The sequence below is a fragment of the Ascaphus truei genome, chromosome 1, assembly GCF_040206685.1.
Source record: "Ascaphus truei isolate aAscTru1 chromosome 1, aAscTru1.hap1, whole genome shotgun sequence".
In the NCBI taxonomy this organism is placed as follows: domain Eukaryota; kingdom Metazoa; phylum Chordata; class Amphibia; order Anura; family Ascaphidae; genus Ascaphus; species Ascaphus truei.
The window spans coordinates 516,346,064-516,359,579 of record NC_134483.1 but is presented as its reverse complement, the minus strand read 5'-3'; the positions used below and the strand labels follow the sequence as shown (position 1 = coordinate 516,359,579).

At 42.3% G+C, this 13,516-nt stretch overlaps 1 protein-coding gene across 1 annotated transcript in view; it reads left to right on the top strand.

The window, feature by feature from the left end:
• The window catches only part of MAEA (macrophage erythroblast attacher, E3 ubiquitin ligase), a 99,271-nt gene that overhangs the window by 66,782 nt on the left and 18,973 nt on the right, over positions 1-13,516 (top strand). The window contains exons 4-5 of the mRNA XM_075571261.1: positions 794-916; positions 6,095-6,171. Of these exons, the coding sequence (XP_075427376.1) occupies positions 794-916; positions 6,095-6,171 (200 nt within the window). The remainder of the gene's footprint in view (positions 1-793; positions 917-6,094; positions 6,172-13,516) is intronic.

Sequence of the window (13,516 nt, the reverse complement as noted above, 5' to 3'; positions counted from 1 at the left end):
TTTATATGACTTGGGGAAGAGTGTGAGTCCTCTGCAACCGCTGCTCACCCCCCCCCTGGGGAGCGCACCCCCCAGTTTGCACACCCCTGCTCTAGTTAACGCTCTGCTTCTTACGGGAGAAAACATGACTTAACTTTGTGTTGCTCTTAACATGCCAACTTAGGTTTAAGTTGCGTTAAGTGCTTAACAGAGCTTCATGCAGCCCTGAATAAAAGTACCATGGACAATCGTGTACAAAACTCCTATTTCCGTCGTGGTGTTGAGATGCCGAATGGACTTCCCAAGCTTTACTCTTCAGGTCCATTTTACTGGGTTTTCAGTCCTTCTGATGGAAACAAACACTCTACGTTACTAACCTATCCTGAACCTGTCGTTTTTGTTAAAATCCTTCAACCCTTTGAGTGCTAGAGGGACTGAGACACCAGGCTGTCACATCCTATCGTGGCACATTGCGATAGTGATCACATGATCGTGATGTCACTGACGACGGGTAAAAAGCCTGTTACATAACTCCTACACCATGCGGCCCCTAACATGCCCGACCTTACGACGTAGTAGATAAGTGATGCTGAAGAAATCTGGCTAAAAAAGCAAAACTGTAGTGTGGGACCACATATTTAGGACATTTTTGGACAGGAGCTGTTACGAAAAACAAACTATTATGAAGTAAAAAGGATTGATAGTGTACAGTACTAATATCACAGCGTTTCTGGCTTTAATGCTGAACCTGTTTATTATACTGAATTGCGGCATTAGTAATGCATTTTAATTTTACATTGTTTATTTCCCTTAGGATTTAGTGAATATTGAAATGTTCCTGACTGCTAAGGAAGTAGAGGAATCTCTTGAAAGACAAGAAACCATGACTTGCTTGGCCTGGTGTCATGACAACAAATCAAGGCTTAGGAAAATGAAGGTATGTAAGGAGCTATTGCAGTCTGGCATATGGTACCCAAGCCATTTTGTTTTTCTAGATCAGGGATTCCCACACCTAGCCTATTCCTTGGAGCTCAGGCCACCCACAGCACTGAAATAACCACTGCATTAATTTCTTAAATAAAGTAACTTTAATAATACCTCGTAGGTGCACAAACATGTTTGCGGTATCCTTGGTTATCTTTGTACAATAAAGTATTAGCTGTGGCCATGGAAACAAGAAAAGACATTGGCTATATGGCTGCATGTGTTATGGCAAGATATTAGTTCATCTTTAAGAAAATTATGGCAGATGTGACTTACTAATAGTCCTGAACACAAGTTGCATTTTTATGTAGCTAGTGTCTCTTGGAACATTGCTCAAAGGTGGACATTGTGGCACTTTGCCTCAATTTATCAAAGTGCCCGAACTGGTCCAATTTTTCTTTTTCTTTGTGTCTGCCAGATCCGAGGTGCATAACTTCTGCTCCTAAGAGAACTACATCTGTGGGTGGTAATCCAAATGGCTCCATCACCTCATATGAGCGCTTGTCATGTTTTGAAGTAAATTTGCATGTTGAAAACTTCAATAGCGAAATTATCCATTTTATAAAGTACATCAACAGATTTAAATCAATAAGGTGCCTGACACTTACGTGTTTAATTGATATTTCTCTATTGTCCCCATAAGACAGTACACACAATGGAGTTTATTTCCCACCTTTTGCCAATGCATTTTTAAAAGGCTCCTCCCTGTTGGTTTTTGAGCTCTGTAGTGGATTCATCTATTGCATAATCTAATAAACAAAATGGCTACCCAATGAGGGGAATGATTAACCAGTAATGGGTCTAGGTTATAGTATAATTCAAATAGAAATATTTATCAAGCGTTTGACAAGCGATATCAACACAATTGATAGTTGGTCATACTGAAGATATCCACCGTGGAAGACATCAAAGGATAGTAACATGTATGGCACACAGAGGTAGATAGGAGCAATACACCTACAAACTGAATCGTTTTTGTCACAATATTATAGTTCAAATTAAACGTTCATGCAATACAAGCATTAGGTATAAGGGGTATAATACTGGAATATAATCATATATGGAAACAAAATAGACCAAAGCTTTAATGCTAAAACAAAAAAACACTTTTAAATGCCAGTAACCACTTGGAGTATAATGTCTAATTTGTTAATCCAGAACAATTCTCCGTTTGAGCTATAGAATAACCCTCCCCCTCCCCCCCCCCCCATCCCCCTGCTTTTGCGGGGAGTCAGACCTGTTCCAAAACCTGCAATTGGGACACATTGTATTTGTGTAGGTAAAAATGTTTCCTACGGTACTGCAGAGTCTTGCATTGAAACAATTAGACTGCCTTGGTATAAAGAAGTCTCTATTTGCAGTGAGTAAGTAAATTGGATACAGGTAGTCCTCTCTTTACGACGTTCCGCTTTCCGTTGGATGCGTTTTCCGACGGCGCATTATGCAGTCCCAAAACGCATTATCCGCCGCTGTTTTCGCGTATTTGACGGAAACCATCACCGGTTCACATATGGCCCGCTTTCTGACTGTCCGCTATCCGACGCAGGTTTGCAGGACGCATTCTGTCGGAAAAGCGATGACTGCCTGTATAGCAAAATCCTCATTTCGATAAGGCCTAAAATATTTGACACGCCTAAGCAAATTACATGGTTGGACAAAGAACATGTTGTGACACTGTTTACCTATGAATGAAATAAAATATCTAAATGCCTAACACTATCCTTCCTCAGAGGTAATATAAATGTGTGACTGTCACTACAGTAAAATTATGGTACTCCTACTGTACTTCTCAGGCTGTGAAACATGTACTGTGCTACTCACTCCTGCTTGCATCAAATTGTCACCTGGGTCCAAGTCACTGACTCAACCAGCCCTGATACTAGTGCCTCCTTGCAGCACATTCTCTCAGGCTCCAACAATCATCCCTCAGGCATTTGGAAATGTGCTGGCCTGTGGTGTCCAAGACATGGAGCAAGTGCCCAGTGTGTGTATGTCGTCTTGGGCAAAACGGAGCGGGAATACATTACAGTACTGTACAAGAATTGGATGTTCGGTGTAAGGAAAGGGAAAGCATAAGCAAAGTAACACAAGCTTTTAAGATCTTCTCTGCTCATCCACTATACTTAATCCAATTTTGAGACTAGAAGTTGGCCAATGGACGGAAGAGGCTTTTTTGTACAACAGGGGTTCTCAACCTATGGTCCATGGACCCCCTTGGGGGTCTGTGGAGCAGGTTTGTTCGAGGAGAACCCAATAACATTTTAGAACTGCCTAAAACGGAGCCATAAAAAATAAATGAAGTATCGATATTTAAATTCTGCAAACCACTATTAGCAACCACAAATGTCTCATATTTCTGTCACTCAATGTATCCTATCCTGAGTTAATATTTTTAACGTGTTTTTATGAAATATATATTTAATAGAGTGTGGGTCCGTAGGTACATATTTGAGGATCTAGGTGTCCGCACTGCTCTACAAGAAGAGTTCACTTAACAGTAATGGATACATACCACCGCCTTCCAATATTGTGGCAATAGTAGCAAATATTTTGAGACTTAAAGCTTCAATCCTGACCAATTTGTTTTCCTTCTAATCTTACCTGAACTGGTGATTCCCCCCAATGCTCAAGGACCACCTGATTTCCGAGAGAATTTTTTTTGTGCCAGTGTTTGACACGTACTAATGACTTGGAGTCACCAATAGAAAGTCTTTAATGTCATCTCCTGATGATGCAGCTTTCTTTCGGCTGCCTGAGCAAGCCCTGACCATGCAGCAAATTTGTCTGGGGCACAAAATATCTTCCTCAAGCAGTACCGCAGGGACCGTGGTGGTCCCTGGAGGTCAGGGTAGCATGGAGCAGCTCTGGAGACTTCCTCCCCCCCTCCCCCCCCCCCCAGTTCGGGTAAAGTTTAAAAACCAAAAACAGCAGCCTAGATTGCTGCTTTAAAACAAATACACTGTTGCTGATGGTACTTCTGAGGGCAAGTATACCTGATTTCTAATTATTCTGTGGTCTGTCATAACCAACTCCGTTTCCTTGCATCTAGCCTGATGTCTCTGACACGCAGCAATACCGTGCATTCTTCGTCACACTCGGCAGGTTGTTTTATGAGCTGAAATGGATTCAACTCTCCCCGTGCAAAATTCGTTTAAAGTCAAATTAAACTTCTTTTATAGCTCATTAGGCCAAATCCGCACATGATTATACATAGCATGATTGCAATGTACAAAGGTATTAAATGTCTGTGTTGATACATGATGCCGTTAGGCAGTTCGATATGGCTTTAAAGTGTGTTTCTTGAAAGATCTGCCATTTTTATAATATTTTATGTAGTACGAACATAAAATACAGCCGTACACCACCACGTTTTACAGGGTGTAGTGTTCCCTGCCCCAGAAAGCTTTAGTGCTTAGTGTGCAATTTGGTTGGGAATGAGGTTTTCCCAATGGAACAAGAAGGAGCTGGCACTAGTTTATTCAACTGTGCTCTCCCAGTGCACTGACCACGCCATTGCACCTCTTCTCGTGCGAATCAAAGATGTGTTTCATTCTTGGAAATATTTGAATGGAGCTGGAACCTTCCCAGGAGGAAGACTTCACGGGCGATGGAAACCTTCCCAAGCAATGGGAATACAGATTCCCAGAACATTGCATTGGCGCCAAGGAACAAGCACAACATTACATTTCCGAGCAGAATGGAATAGGAGTGGAAGAGCCTAGTTTGTGATTGTCTTCATCTTAGCAAGTGAGGGGGAGACGGTTCCAGCGTACAGTACATTGATATGGGGTGCTTGGATACTAATGTGTAAAATTGATTCACATGTGGCTTGCCACTTTGATTCACGTTAATACGTCGGGGTTCTTTAGAAAATATAAAAGAGTTGCAGTGCTGCCAACCTAAATCTAATTAGGGCTACCTTCTCGTTTAATGAGAGCATTGTTTCACATTTTTCATAAAAATAATAACGTGTGAGCCAGAACAGTGGTATTCGATATACAACATAAATTGAGCGACAGTCTGGTTGGCAATATTAAGATTGTAGTTGTACAAATTACAAAAATTCTGTATAGATGTTACTGCACATGAGCTTTCAAGACTTTACCATTCTGCTGTGTGCCTGAAGAAGAGAAAAATCTTGAAAGCACCGTACGTCTATGACAATATTCCTTACGGAGTACCAGGAATTGTTATGTTGATCTATTGTGAAGTATCTCTTTCCATTGTTCGTTTGGTGAAATTCTTTGAATCTATAGGGGGTTATACAGATGTATAACCAACATATATACTGTAAGCCCAACTTTATTTTTTACCGGCATCTCGTTCAAGTGATCCAAGTAACTTACCTGTGATCTTCAGCAAGAATGAAATTATTTTCTGTATACTGTACTGTATAAAAATATATACAACATATTTTTGTTTTATTGGAATTGTACAATATGTGTATTTCTAAACTAATCAATCATAGAATAATGCAAACGTGTATAGAATTGAAAAGAAAAACTGTGGGTAATTTTGTAAACAAAAAATATACCGACAGTAAGTATTTTCTTCACTGACAAATTTGACAATAATGAAAGCGGACAATAAAGAATAATTTCTAATTCTGCCATAGACCATCTTCCTGTAGGTGGATAAAGAATGAATTCATATTTTACTCCAGTTTGTAAGCTTTTATTTTTGATTCTGTGACATCATATTAGAATCCTCTGTTTTGATTGTCTGTATTCTCCTATTGTTTGACTTGTGGCTCGTTTAGCCCAGGGGTTAATGACCACGTCTGTGACACAAGGACATACAATGTGGTTTCGAAGTCTCTAGCTGTTGTGGTAGACAAGAGGACCAAGAAAACAAACAGTAAAGAGATTTTCTGAACTAAATTTCAATAGTTACCACAGTTATGATACATATGGTTCTAGATACTTTGACACACCTTGTAAATAGTTGGGAAGTTCTAATATTGATATCTTGCTACAGAACAAACTCAGTTCTGGTTAATGTGGCCAGCTTCAAAGGGAAATGAGATTTGCTTACTAATATTTCATAGGAATAAATTGGATCTAGAATAGTGAGTCGTAATACAAACAATTTACTTTCACTAATCCTACCCTGCTTTGTTTTTATTTTACAGAGCTGCCTGGAATTCAGTTTGAGGATTCAGGAGTTTATTGAACTTATTCGACAAAACAAGAGGCTGGACGCAGTTAGGTAAGAAAACTGGTCTGAAACGCCTTCGCGGGCCGGGTAGCGCGGCAGAAGGCCATTGAATGTTTGCGAACAACTACTGGTTTTGGCTTGGAACGAAACCTTAACTTAAATAAGCATAAATGCAAGAAATATAAAAAAAGGCGACAAGAAACCTCCACCGTATAGCATATATGCAGATATTCTATACGGTGGAGGTTTCTTGTCGCCTTTTTCAGGTACCACAACTTAAAGTGTGAATGGTAAATCCTACAGCCTTGAAAATTGCAAAGCCGGTACAACCAAACCTCACACTGATGAGATCCATTAAGGTTGAAACATGTCTCAGTGAGAGCGGTTCTCTGGCTTTGCATATAATCCCATGCTGTGCGTAAAAGCGGTGTTAACAGCGAGCATTAGCTTATCAGGGTTCCATGTAGAAATGGTTTTCAGGCAAAAGGTGACACGGTGTGCTCATTTGCAATGTTATTTCCCAGAATCCCTTGCTGCAGTGGAAGCACTGTATGCTAGGTCAGGGGTGCACAAACTTTTTGAGCTGTGCCCCCCCTGCCAGCAGACAATGGGGTAGACTGACCGGGTGGGCCAAGTGCCTGTCAAATTCTATGTGTAACGCACTTTCCCCCACCCCCTGGTAGATATAGCGGATACGGTTGTATGTGGTGTATATATATATTCTCTCTTCTCTCTTCCTCTCTGTGTCTCTGTCTCTCTCTGTCTCTCTCCTGTCTCTCTCTGTCTCTCTCTGTCTCTCTCTGTCTCTCTCTCTCTGTCTCTCTCTCTCTGTCTCTCTCTGTCTCTCTCTCTGTCTCTGTCTCTGTCTCTGTCTCTCTCTGTCATCTCTCTGTCTCTCTCTTCTGTTCCTCTCTCTGTCTCTCTCTGTCTCTCTCTTCTGTCTCTCTCTCTCTGTCTCTCTCTCTCTGTCTCTCTGTCTCTCTGTCTCTCTGTCTCTCTGTCTCTCTGTCCTCTCTGTCTCTCTGTCTCTCTGCTCTTGTCTCTCTCTCTCTCTCTCTCTCTTCTCTCTCTCTCTCTCTGTCTCTCTCTTCTCTTCTCTTCCTCTCTGTCTCTCTGTCTCCTCTCTGTCCTCTCGTCCCTGTCTCTCTGTCTCTCTGTCTCTCTGTCTCTCTCCTCTCTGTCTCTCTGTCTCTCTCTGTCTCTCTGTCCCGTCTCTGTCTCTCTTCTCTCTTCTCTCTCTCTCTCTGTCTCTCTGTCTCTTCTCCTCTCTCTCTCTCTCTTCTCTCTCTCTCTGTCTCTGTCTCTCTCTGTCTCTCTCTTCTCTCTCTCTGCTCTTCTCTCTCTGTCCTCTCTCTGTCTCTCTCTCTGTCTCTCTCTCTGTCTCTCTCTGTCTCTCTCTCTCTGTCCTCTTCTCTCTCTCTCTCTCTCTCTCTCTCTCTCTCTCTCTTCTCTCTCTCTCTCTCTCTCTCTCTCTCTCTCTCTCTCTCTCTCTTTCTCTCTTTCTCTCTTTCTCTCTTTCTTTCTCTCTTTCTCCTCTCTCTTTCTCTCTTTCTTTCTCTCTCTCTCTTTCTTTCTCTTTCTCTCTTTCTCTCTCTCTCTTTCTCTCTCTTTCTCTCTTTCTTTCTCTCTTTCTCTCTCTCTTTCTTTCTCTCTTTCTCTCTCTCTTTCTTCTCTCTTTCTTTCTCTCTTTCTTTCTCTCTTTCTCTCTTTCTTTCTCTCTTTCTTTCTCTCTTTCTCTCTCTCTTCCCCACTGTACCAAAGGGTGCTTGGCACCAATACCCTGATGTCCTTTTACCCAATGTCAAGACCCACCCAAAAGTGTGTATGGTAGCGCTACCTGTGAACCGTTGGTGCACTTTAGTTCAGGTGCCTGCCGGGTACTCCAAAACCAGGAGCGGCCGATTAACAACAGGGATCCTGGCGATCCAGCGACGTCAGCGAAGCCTCCGCCATTGCGTGGGGTGGGTTCCAGCAGGATGGTCCCACCAATAGCATAGTCTTTAATGATGTAAGCCTGGATCGGGTCCCAGACTGCAGGCTCTGCTTCACAACGTGGCGTCTTCACTGGCACGATAAACTAACTATATACAGCTAATGGGGAAATGTCCCTAGATAGGGGTTTCCCTGAAGCAGCCACAATCTAATTAGGTGATTGGGAACTATCTTGGACCTAAGGGGGTTAATATGACCTAGTCTGGGTGCCACTGACACCCAGATCTTATCTTCCCTGTCTCAGTCCTGGCTCCAACTGAACTAACTGTCAGCCTGCACTTCATGCGCTCCCAACGTTCCAATCTCCCCTCAGGAGATTCTAGCAGCCCTATTGGCTGTACTGTGTCACATGACCTCAGCTCCTGGGGCATTCTGGGGAGTGTAGTTTCCCTGCGGATCAACATAGTGAGGAGGAAAAAGGGGGGGGGGGGGGTCCAGATGGAGATATGGCTACATATGTCTCTATGGATATGAATACAGTATGTCCTCGTTTTACGACGCATGGCTTATCCGACGCTGTCCAATGCATCCCTATGGCCGGTTTTACGACGCCAAAATGGCTTATCCGACGCTCTTACGACGCTTTGCAAAGTTGCAACATTATATCAATCAGAAAGCTGCAGTCAGGGAAATCATCCAGATAAGTCTGTGTGAAGGTTTAGTGGTGTATTTATGCCTTTAAACATGTCGTAACAGTTTTATTATACAGTTCTGGATTCAATAAATAGAATCTTTACATCATAATGTATGTGTGTGCAGCATAATCTAATTGCTTGAGTAAAATATTTTGTGTATTTTAGCATAAAAAATGCCTTCAGGAACGGAACGTTTGATTTAAACATGGTTTTTATGGGAAAATGTGATTCACTTTACAACGCTTCGCCATCCGACGCCATTTTGAGTGACACATTGTGTCGGATAACCGAGGACTGCCTGTATATTACATTTTCCTGAGGAAAACTTTGTCTTGTAGTAATCATTAAACAAGAAGTCCACTTTGTGCTCATATAAATCAAAACTAGATACATGGAACGGAGGAGGGCAAGAGAGGGGGAAAAAACCAGGGGATTAATACAAGAAGTATTCATTGTACTGATAACTTAGCAAATGGACTGATATTATATATTATATATTACCGCAACCAGTTATTCAGTTGTCAATGCTTTCGGTATAATTTTGTTTTTATTTTAGTAACATTTGCCTTTTAGCTACAGTAAGAGATCTATTAGTATTGTGTCGCAACTGGCATTTTTGCCATAAAATTGATGCACGCATACATTATGTGCTCCTATGTACTTAACTTTTTTTCTCTATGCTCCTTAAGCCTTAAAAAAAAAAATGTTTGCTGGAGTATATTGGTGCACAAAAATGGGATGTATCTGTGTGCCAAACAAAGTTGAACCTGCGCCAAAATCGCCCCCGCCAAGTTGAACCTGGCATAAATCGTAAAACGTCTGGTTATATTCTTAGCGCAGAATGGCGTTTCTATGTATCAACCAAAAATATATTTCATGCAGCACTGATGTTTAATTATATAAGTTGGCAAAATGTATTATTTACGCAGTATGGCTATTTATAAATAATATTAAACTAATATTAATATTTACTAATACTAGTCATAAATGAAAATATACACTTAATTATGATTTCATTTAAATTGTATCAATCAGGCATTCAACATGTCAAACTTCTTTTCAAACAACTAACTATGTATTTGTCATGTATGAAGTAACAACGACCTTCATACACACGCACAGTTTCTGAAGGTTTGTGCTAATTTTTAGCACTACAATTTTGATGCACATAAAACAATTCAGATAAAAGCTTATTGCATAAAGTAAGAGACTCCACATGCTCACAATCGTGTTTTCAACCGGGGTCATGGGGAAAAAAATATCAATAGTATGGACGGCACTCGCCCTTACTAAGTCTTCATAAGGAAAGTCAATGGGACAGCTTGTTACCATCACGCCCCAGTATAGAGGATCCCAGAAGGAGGAAAATGGCCATAGCACTCCTTGTAAAATGACATTCTTTTACATTTCTTTATTCTTTCCTAATCAGCCAGATCTCCTCATACAATATAATCATAACCAACATTTCAGGCTACATACACTTCCTCAAGGCTTGTTTTTTCACGAGTATATAATAATAATAATAGCATGTTCTTGTATAGCGTTGCTAGTTTTACGTAGCCCAGTGAAGCTTACAATCTATGTTTTTGGTGCCTGGGGCACCAGAAAGATAAAGTGACTTGCCCAAGGTCACAAAGAGCCGACACCGGGAATTGAACTAGTCAGTGTCTTTACTCACTGAGCCACCTTTTCTCCCTAGCCTCAAACGGTATGGAAAAGTACACAACCTCAGCGCTATACCCAAAGTGATAATATACAAAATGTGTATATAAAATATGATAATTATACCAATATATCAGTACAAAAACACAATTAATAATTATGTAAGTGCAGAAGTGTTGAGTGACCGCCTCTAATTTTGAAGCCCTGCAGCCTGGAGGTCACCCGGATTGTCCAGATCCCTTGCCTTTGTCTGTAATAGCCTCAAACGTTGCCTATAGTTATTGTCACGAGTGCTCACCACAAACAAGGCGGGACTACGAGGCTGTGGTGGGGATATTGATAGTCACCGACCAACAACCGAGCAGACATGACCGGAGTGCAGAGGGGTAGTTGTGAAGCCGGGTCAAGGTAGGAGTGGTCAGGTTAGTTGAGTTACTTGCTGTGGTCGAAGAGAAGGTCGGATGCTCGTTCATGCGGTGCCGGGGTCCAGGGATACAGAGATCAGAATAGTCGAGTCCGTAGCCATGGTCCAGGGGTCAGAGAAGTCAGGGGTCCGGGCGCAAGCAGGGGTCAAAGGAACTGGAAGCAAGGCAGGATACCAGGAAGCTTGGGGTAAGCACACACTGACAAGAGTTTATGCTCAGCCAGTTTGAAGGAGGGCTGACTGAGCATTTAAAGAGCAGACAGCCAATGGAAAGGCAGGCCACCGCTGCAGAGTAATGCATGCAGGACAGGCCACGGCTGCAGGGTAAGGAGTAATCACAGGTATGCTGTTTACTGATATGAAGGGCCGGAGTCAGTGGCAGCTGTGGGATCATGGATAGCATTAACCCCTTGAGTGCCTCTGTTCGTGCGGTCTCTGCACGTAGTCGGAGCGCACTGGGCGCTGCTCATGTCGATACGGGGCAGAGTCTGGATGCGGGCCCTGCGGTGGCTCCTTTCCTAGCGGTGTGGCGTCTGCATGCAGGTTGTGATTGGCGTGGCGAGAGGATCAGAAGGGCGCCACAGGATTTCCCCGTTCTCCCAGAGCATAGACAGGGCAGTTGCTAGAGGGCTGGACAGTTGCCTCAATCCTGGTTGGCTGCATTACTCACATCTGTAGTAGTGTGTACAAAACCTCATGTGAACACTTAAGAAGAGACCTGTGAGTTCTAGACCATCCCAGAAGAGAGGGGACCGCCCTGCCGCGCACCTACTCCCCTTCCCGCGCCAACCGGAAGCTGTCAGACCATCGACAGATGTGACGTCAGACACCATCGACTCCATCCAGCTGCGGAAGTATCAAAGGGAGACGGCTTGGATATCACCTCCCTGGTGTGAGACTCACTTCTCTACTATTATGTGCCTATAACTTTTGTACACATTGTGAGTACATTTCATTCAGCTTTTATTGTGATAAATTTTTATTGGTCTGCACTCTGGTCTCTCTCGATTGTGTTTTCTCCTGAGCCATACCGTGAGAAAGAGCCCCCCTGATTTCCTGCATATTCTGTTCCCCGTTACATGCTGATTCTCCACTAACTGTTTGTAAGTAGGCATTTTATACGAGCCAAGTCTTGTTATACCAGTCATCTGTGATTCTACATTTTATCTTTTCCATTTTGGGGTGTTCCTGAAATTTTGCTCCCTTCAAGCCCTGGATCTGGCTGCTTTACTCAGCAGCAGCCAATCAGGATGCGGTGTTAATAGCATTTTCCTTCGGGGCGACGCCAAGCGGGAGGAAGCAGCATGGGAAGCTGTTAGCAGAGAGAGGTTGTCGTCTGTGTGTATCTGTTCTCCTGTTGTGTGTTTGTTTCTGTCCTATTTTTTCTGTCTGCCCTGTTTTCTTCCGTGTCGGTCTGTCTTGCTTTTTCCATGCACTATTGTAGGGGTGCCTTTGCATTATTAAGAGGGGTGCCACGAGTGGAAAAAAAAGTTGAGAACCAGTGATCTAAATTATGCTGGTTGTTGGGGGGAAAAAACAAGTATAACGGTATTAGGGCAGGGTTCCAGATTGCAGCTACGGATCATCTCTACCCATATCCTAATGCTACCCGTTTTTTGCCTTTAGTGTTCTTAGCCCCCCCCCCCCCTTTTTTTTTGTAGCTATTGTCTCACCACATGCGCTTTGAATAGAGTTGTGCTCTGACCGGGACTTGTTTTTAGCAGGCCAAAGGAGGATATTCTTGATGGAATTCTTGAGTTTAATATCCTCCTTTTTTAAAGCGTTTTAATTCATCAATATGTATTTTTTTTTTACTTACAATTTTCAAATAATATAAATAAATACAAGAAACGAGGAGAGGGGAAACAATAATCCAAAGCTCTCCAGAGACTACAACCGAGACCAACTGTGGTATATTTAGTCCTAAGCGCCAGAGAGGTCTGATTTGTTTAATAATCCAAAGCTAATTAAGTGTTTCCGCAGTGATGGTTATAGGGGAGCTGATGGAAAACCATATTTGACAAAGAATTACAACAAATACATGGTAAATAAATAAAGCTACATGGTTTAAAAAAAAAATATTGGCGTTTGTAATGTCTGAATAATGCATTCTCTCTGAATCGTTTATATTGAATTCTGATCGAAGCTTGGGGAAAAAAGAAAGTGTTGTTTATTATATCACTGACATTAATTTTAATACGGGTTGATACACAGATTTTGATGTTCTAATGAAAGATATAAAGCCCCAATGCTACACCCAATATGACAAATTATATAGTTAAATACTTATCTGTTTCTTCTCATAAGTAAGGGTCATTTACTCAAATTCTTTGGCCAAAGTATTTTTAAGTCTGTAACCACACCAAGGAGCCCCCTTTTTACAGGGCCTAAGGCCTCGTTCAGGGTGCCAGAGGCAGGAGTTGGAGGGCGGGCGTTCGCGTGTGCGAATGGCAGTCTGCTGGGCGATGTGTGCACATCATCCCCAGCAGGCTTTTTCAAGAGTTGAGGAGGCGGGGCTACAGACGGCAGCTTAGGGATCGAAGCTGCTGTCTTGAAATCATTCTCCAGAATGATTTCATTGGCTGCCGAGGTACTAGTGACGCTGCTGCAGCTTAAAAAAACAACTTGGGTTGTTATTGAAACTAGCCAGCGTCAACTCCGTTTTTCGGAGACAGGGCAGCTG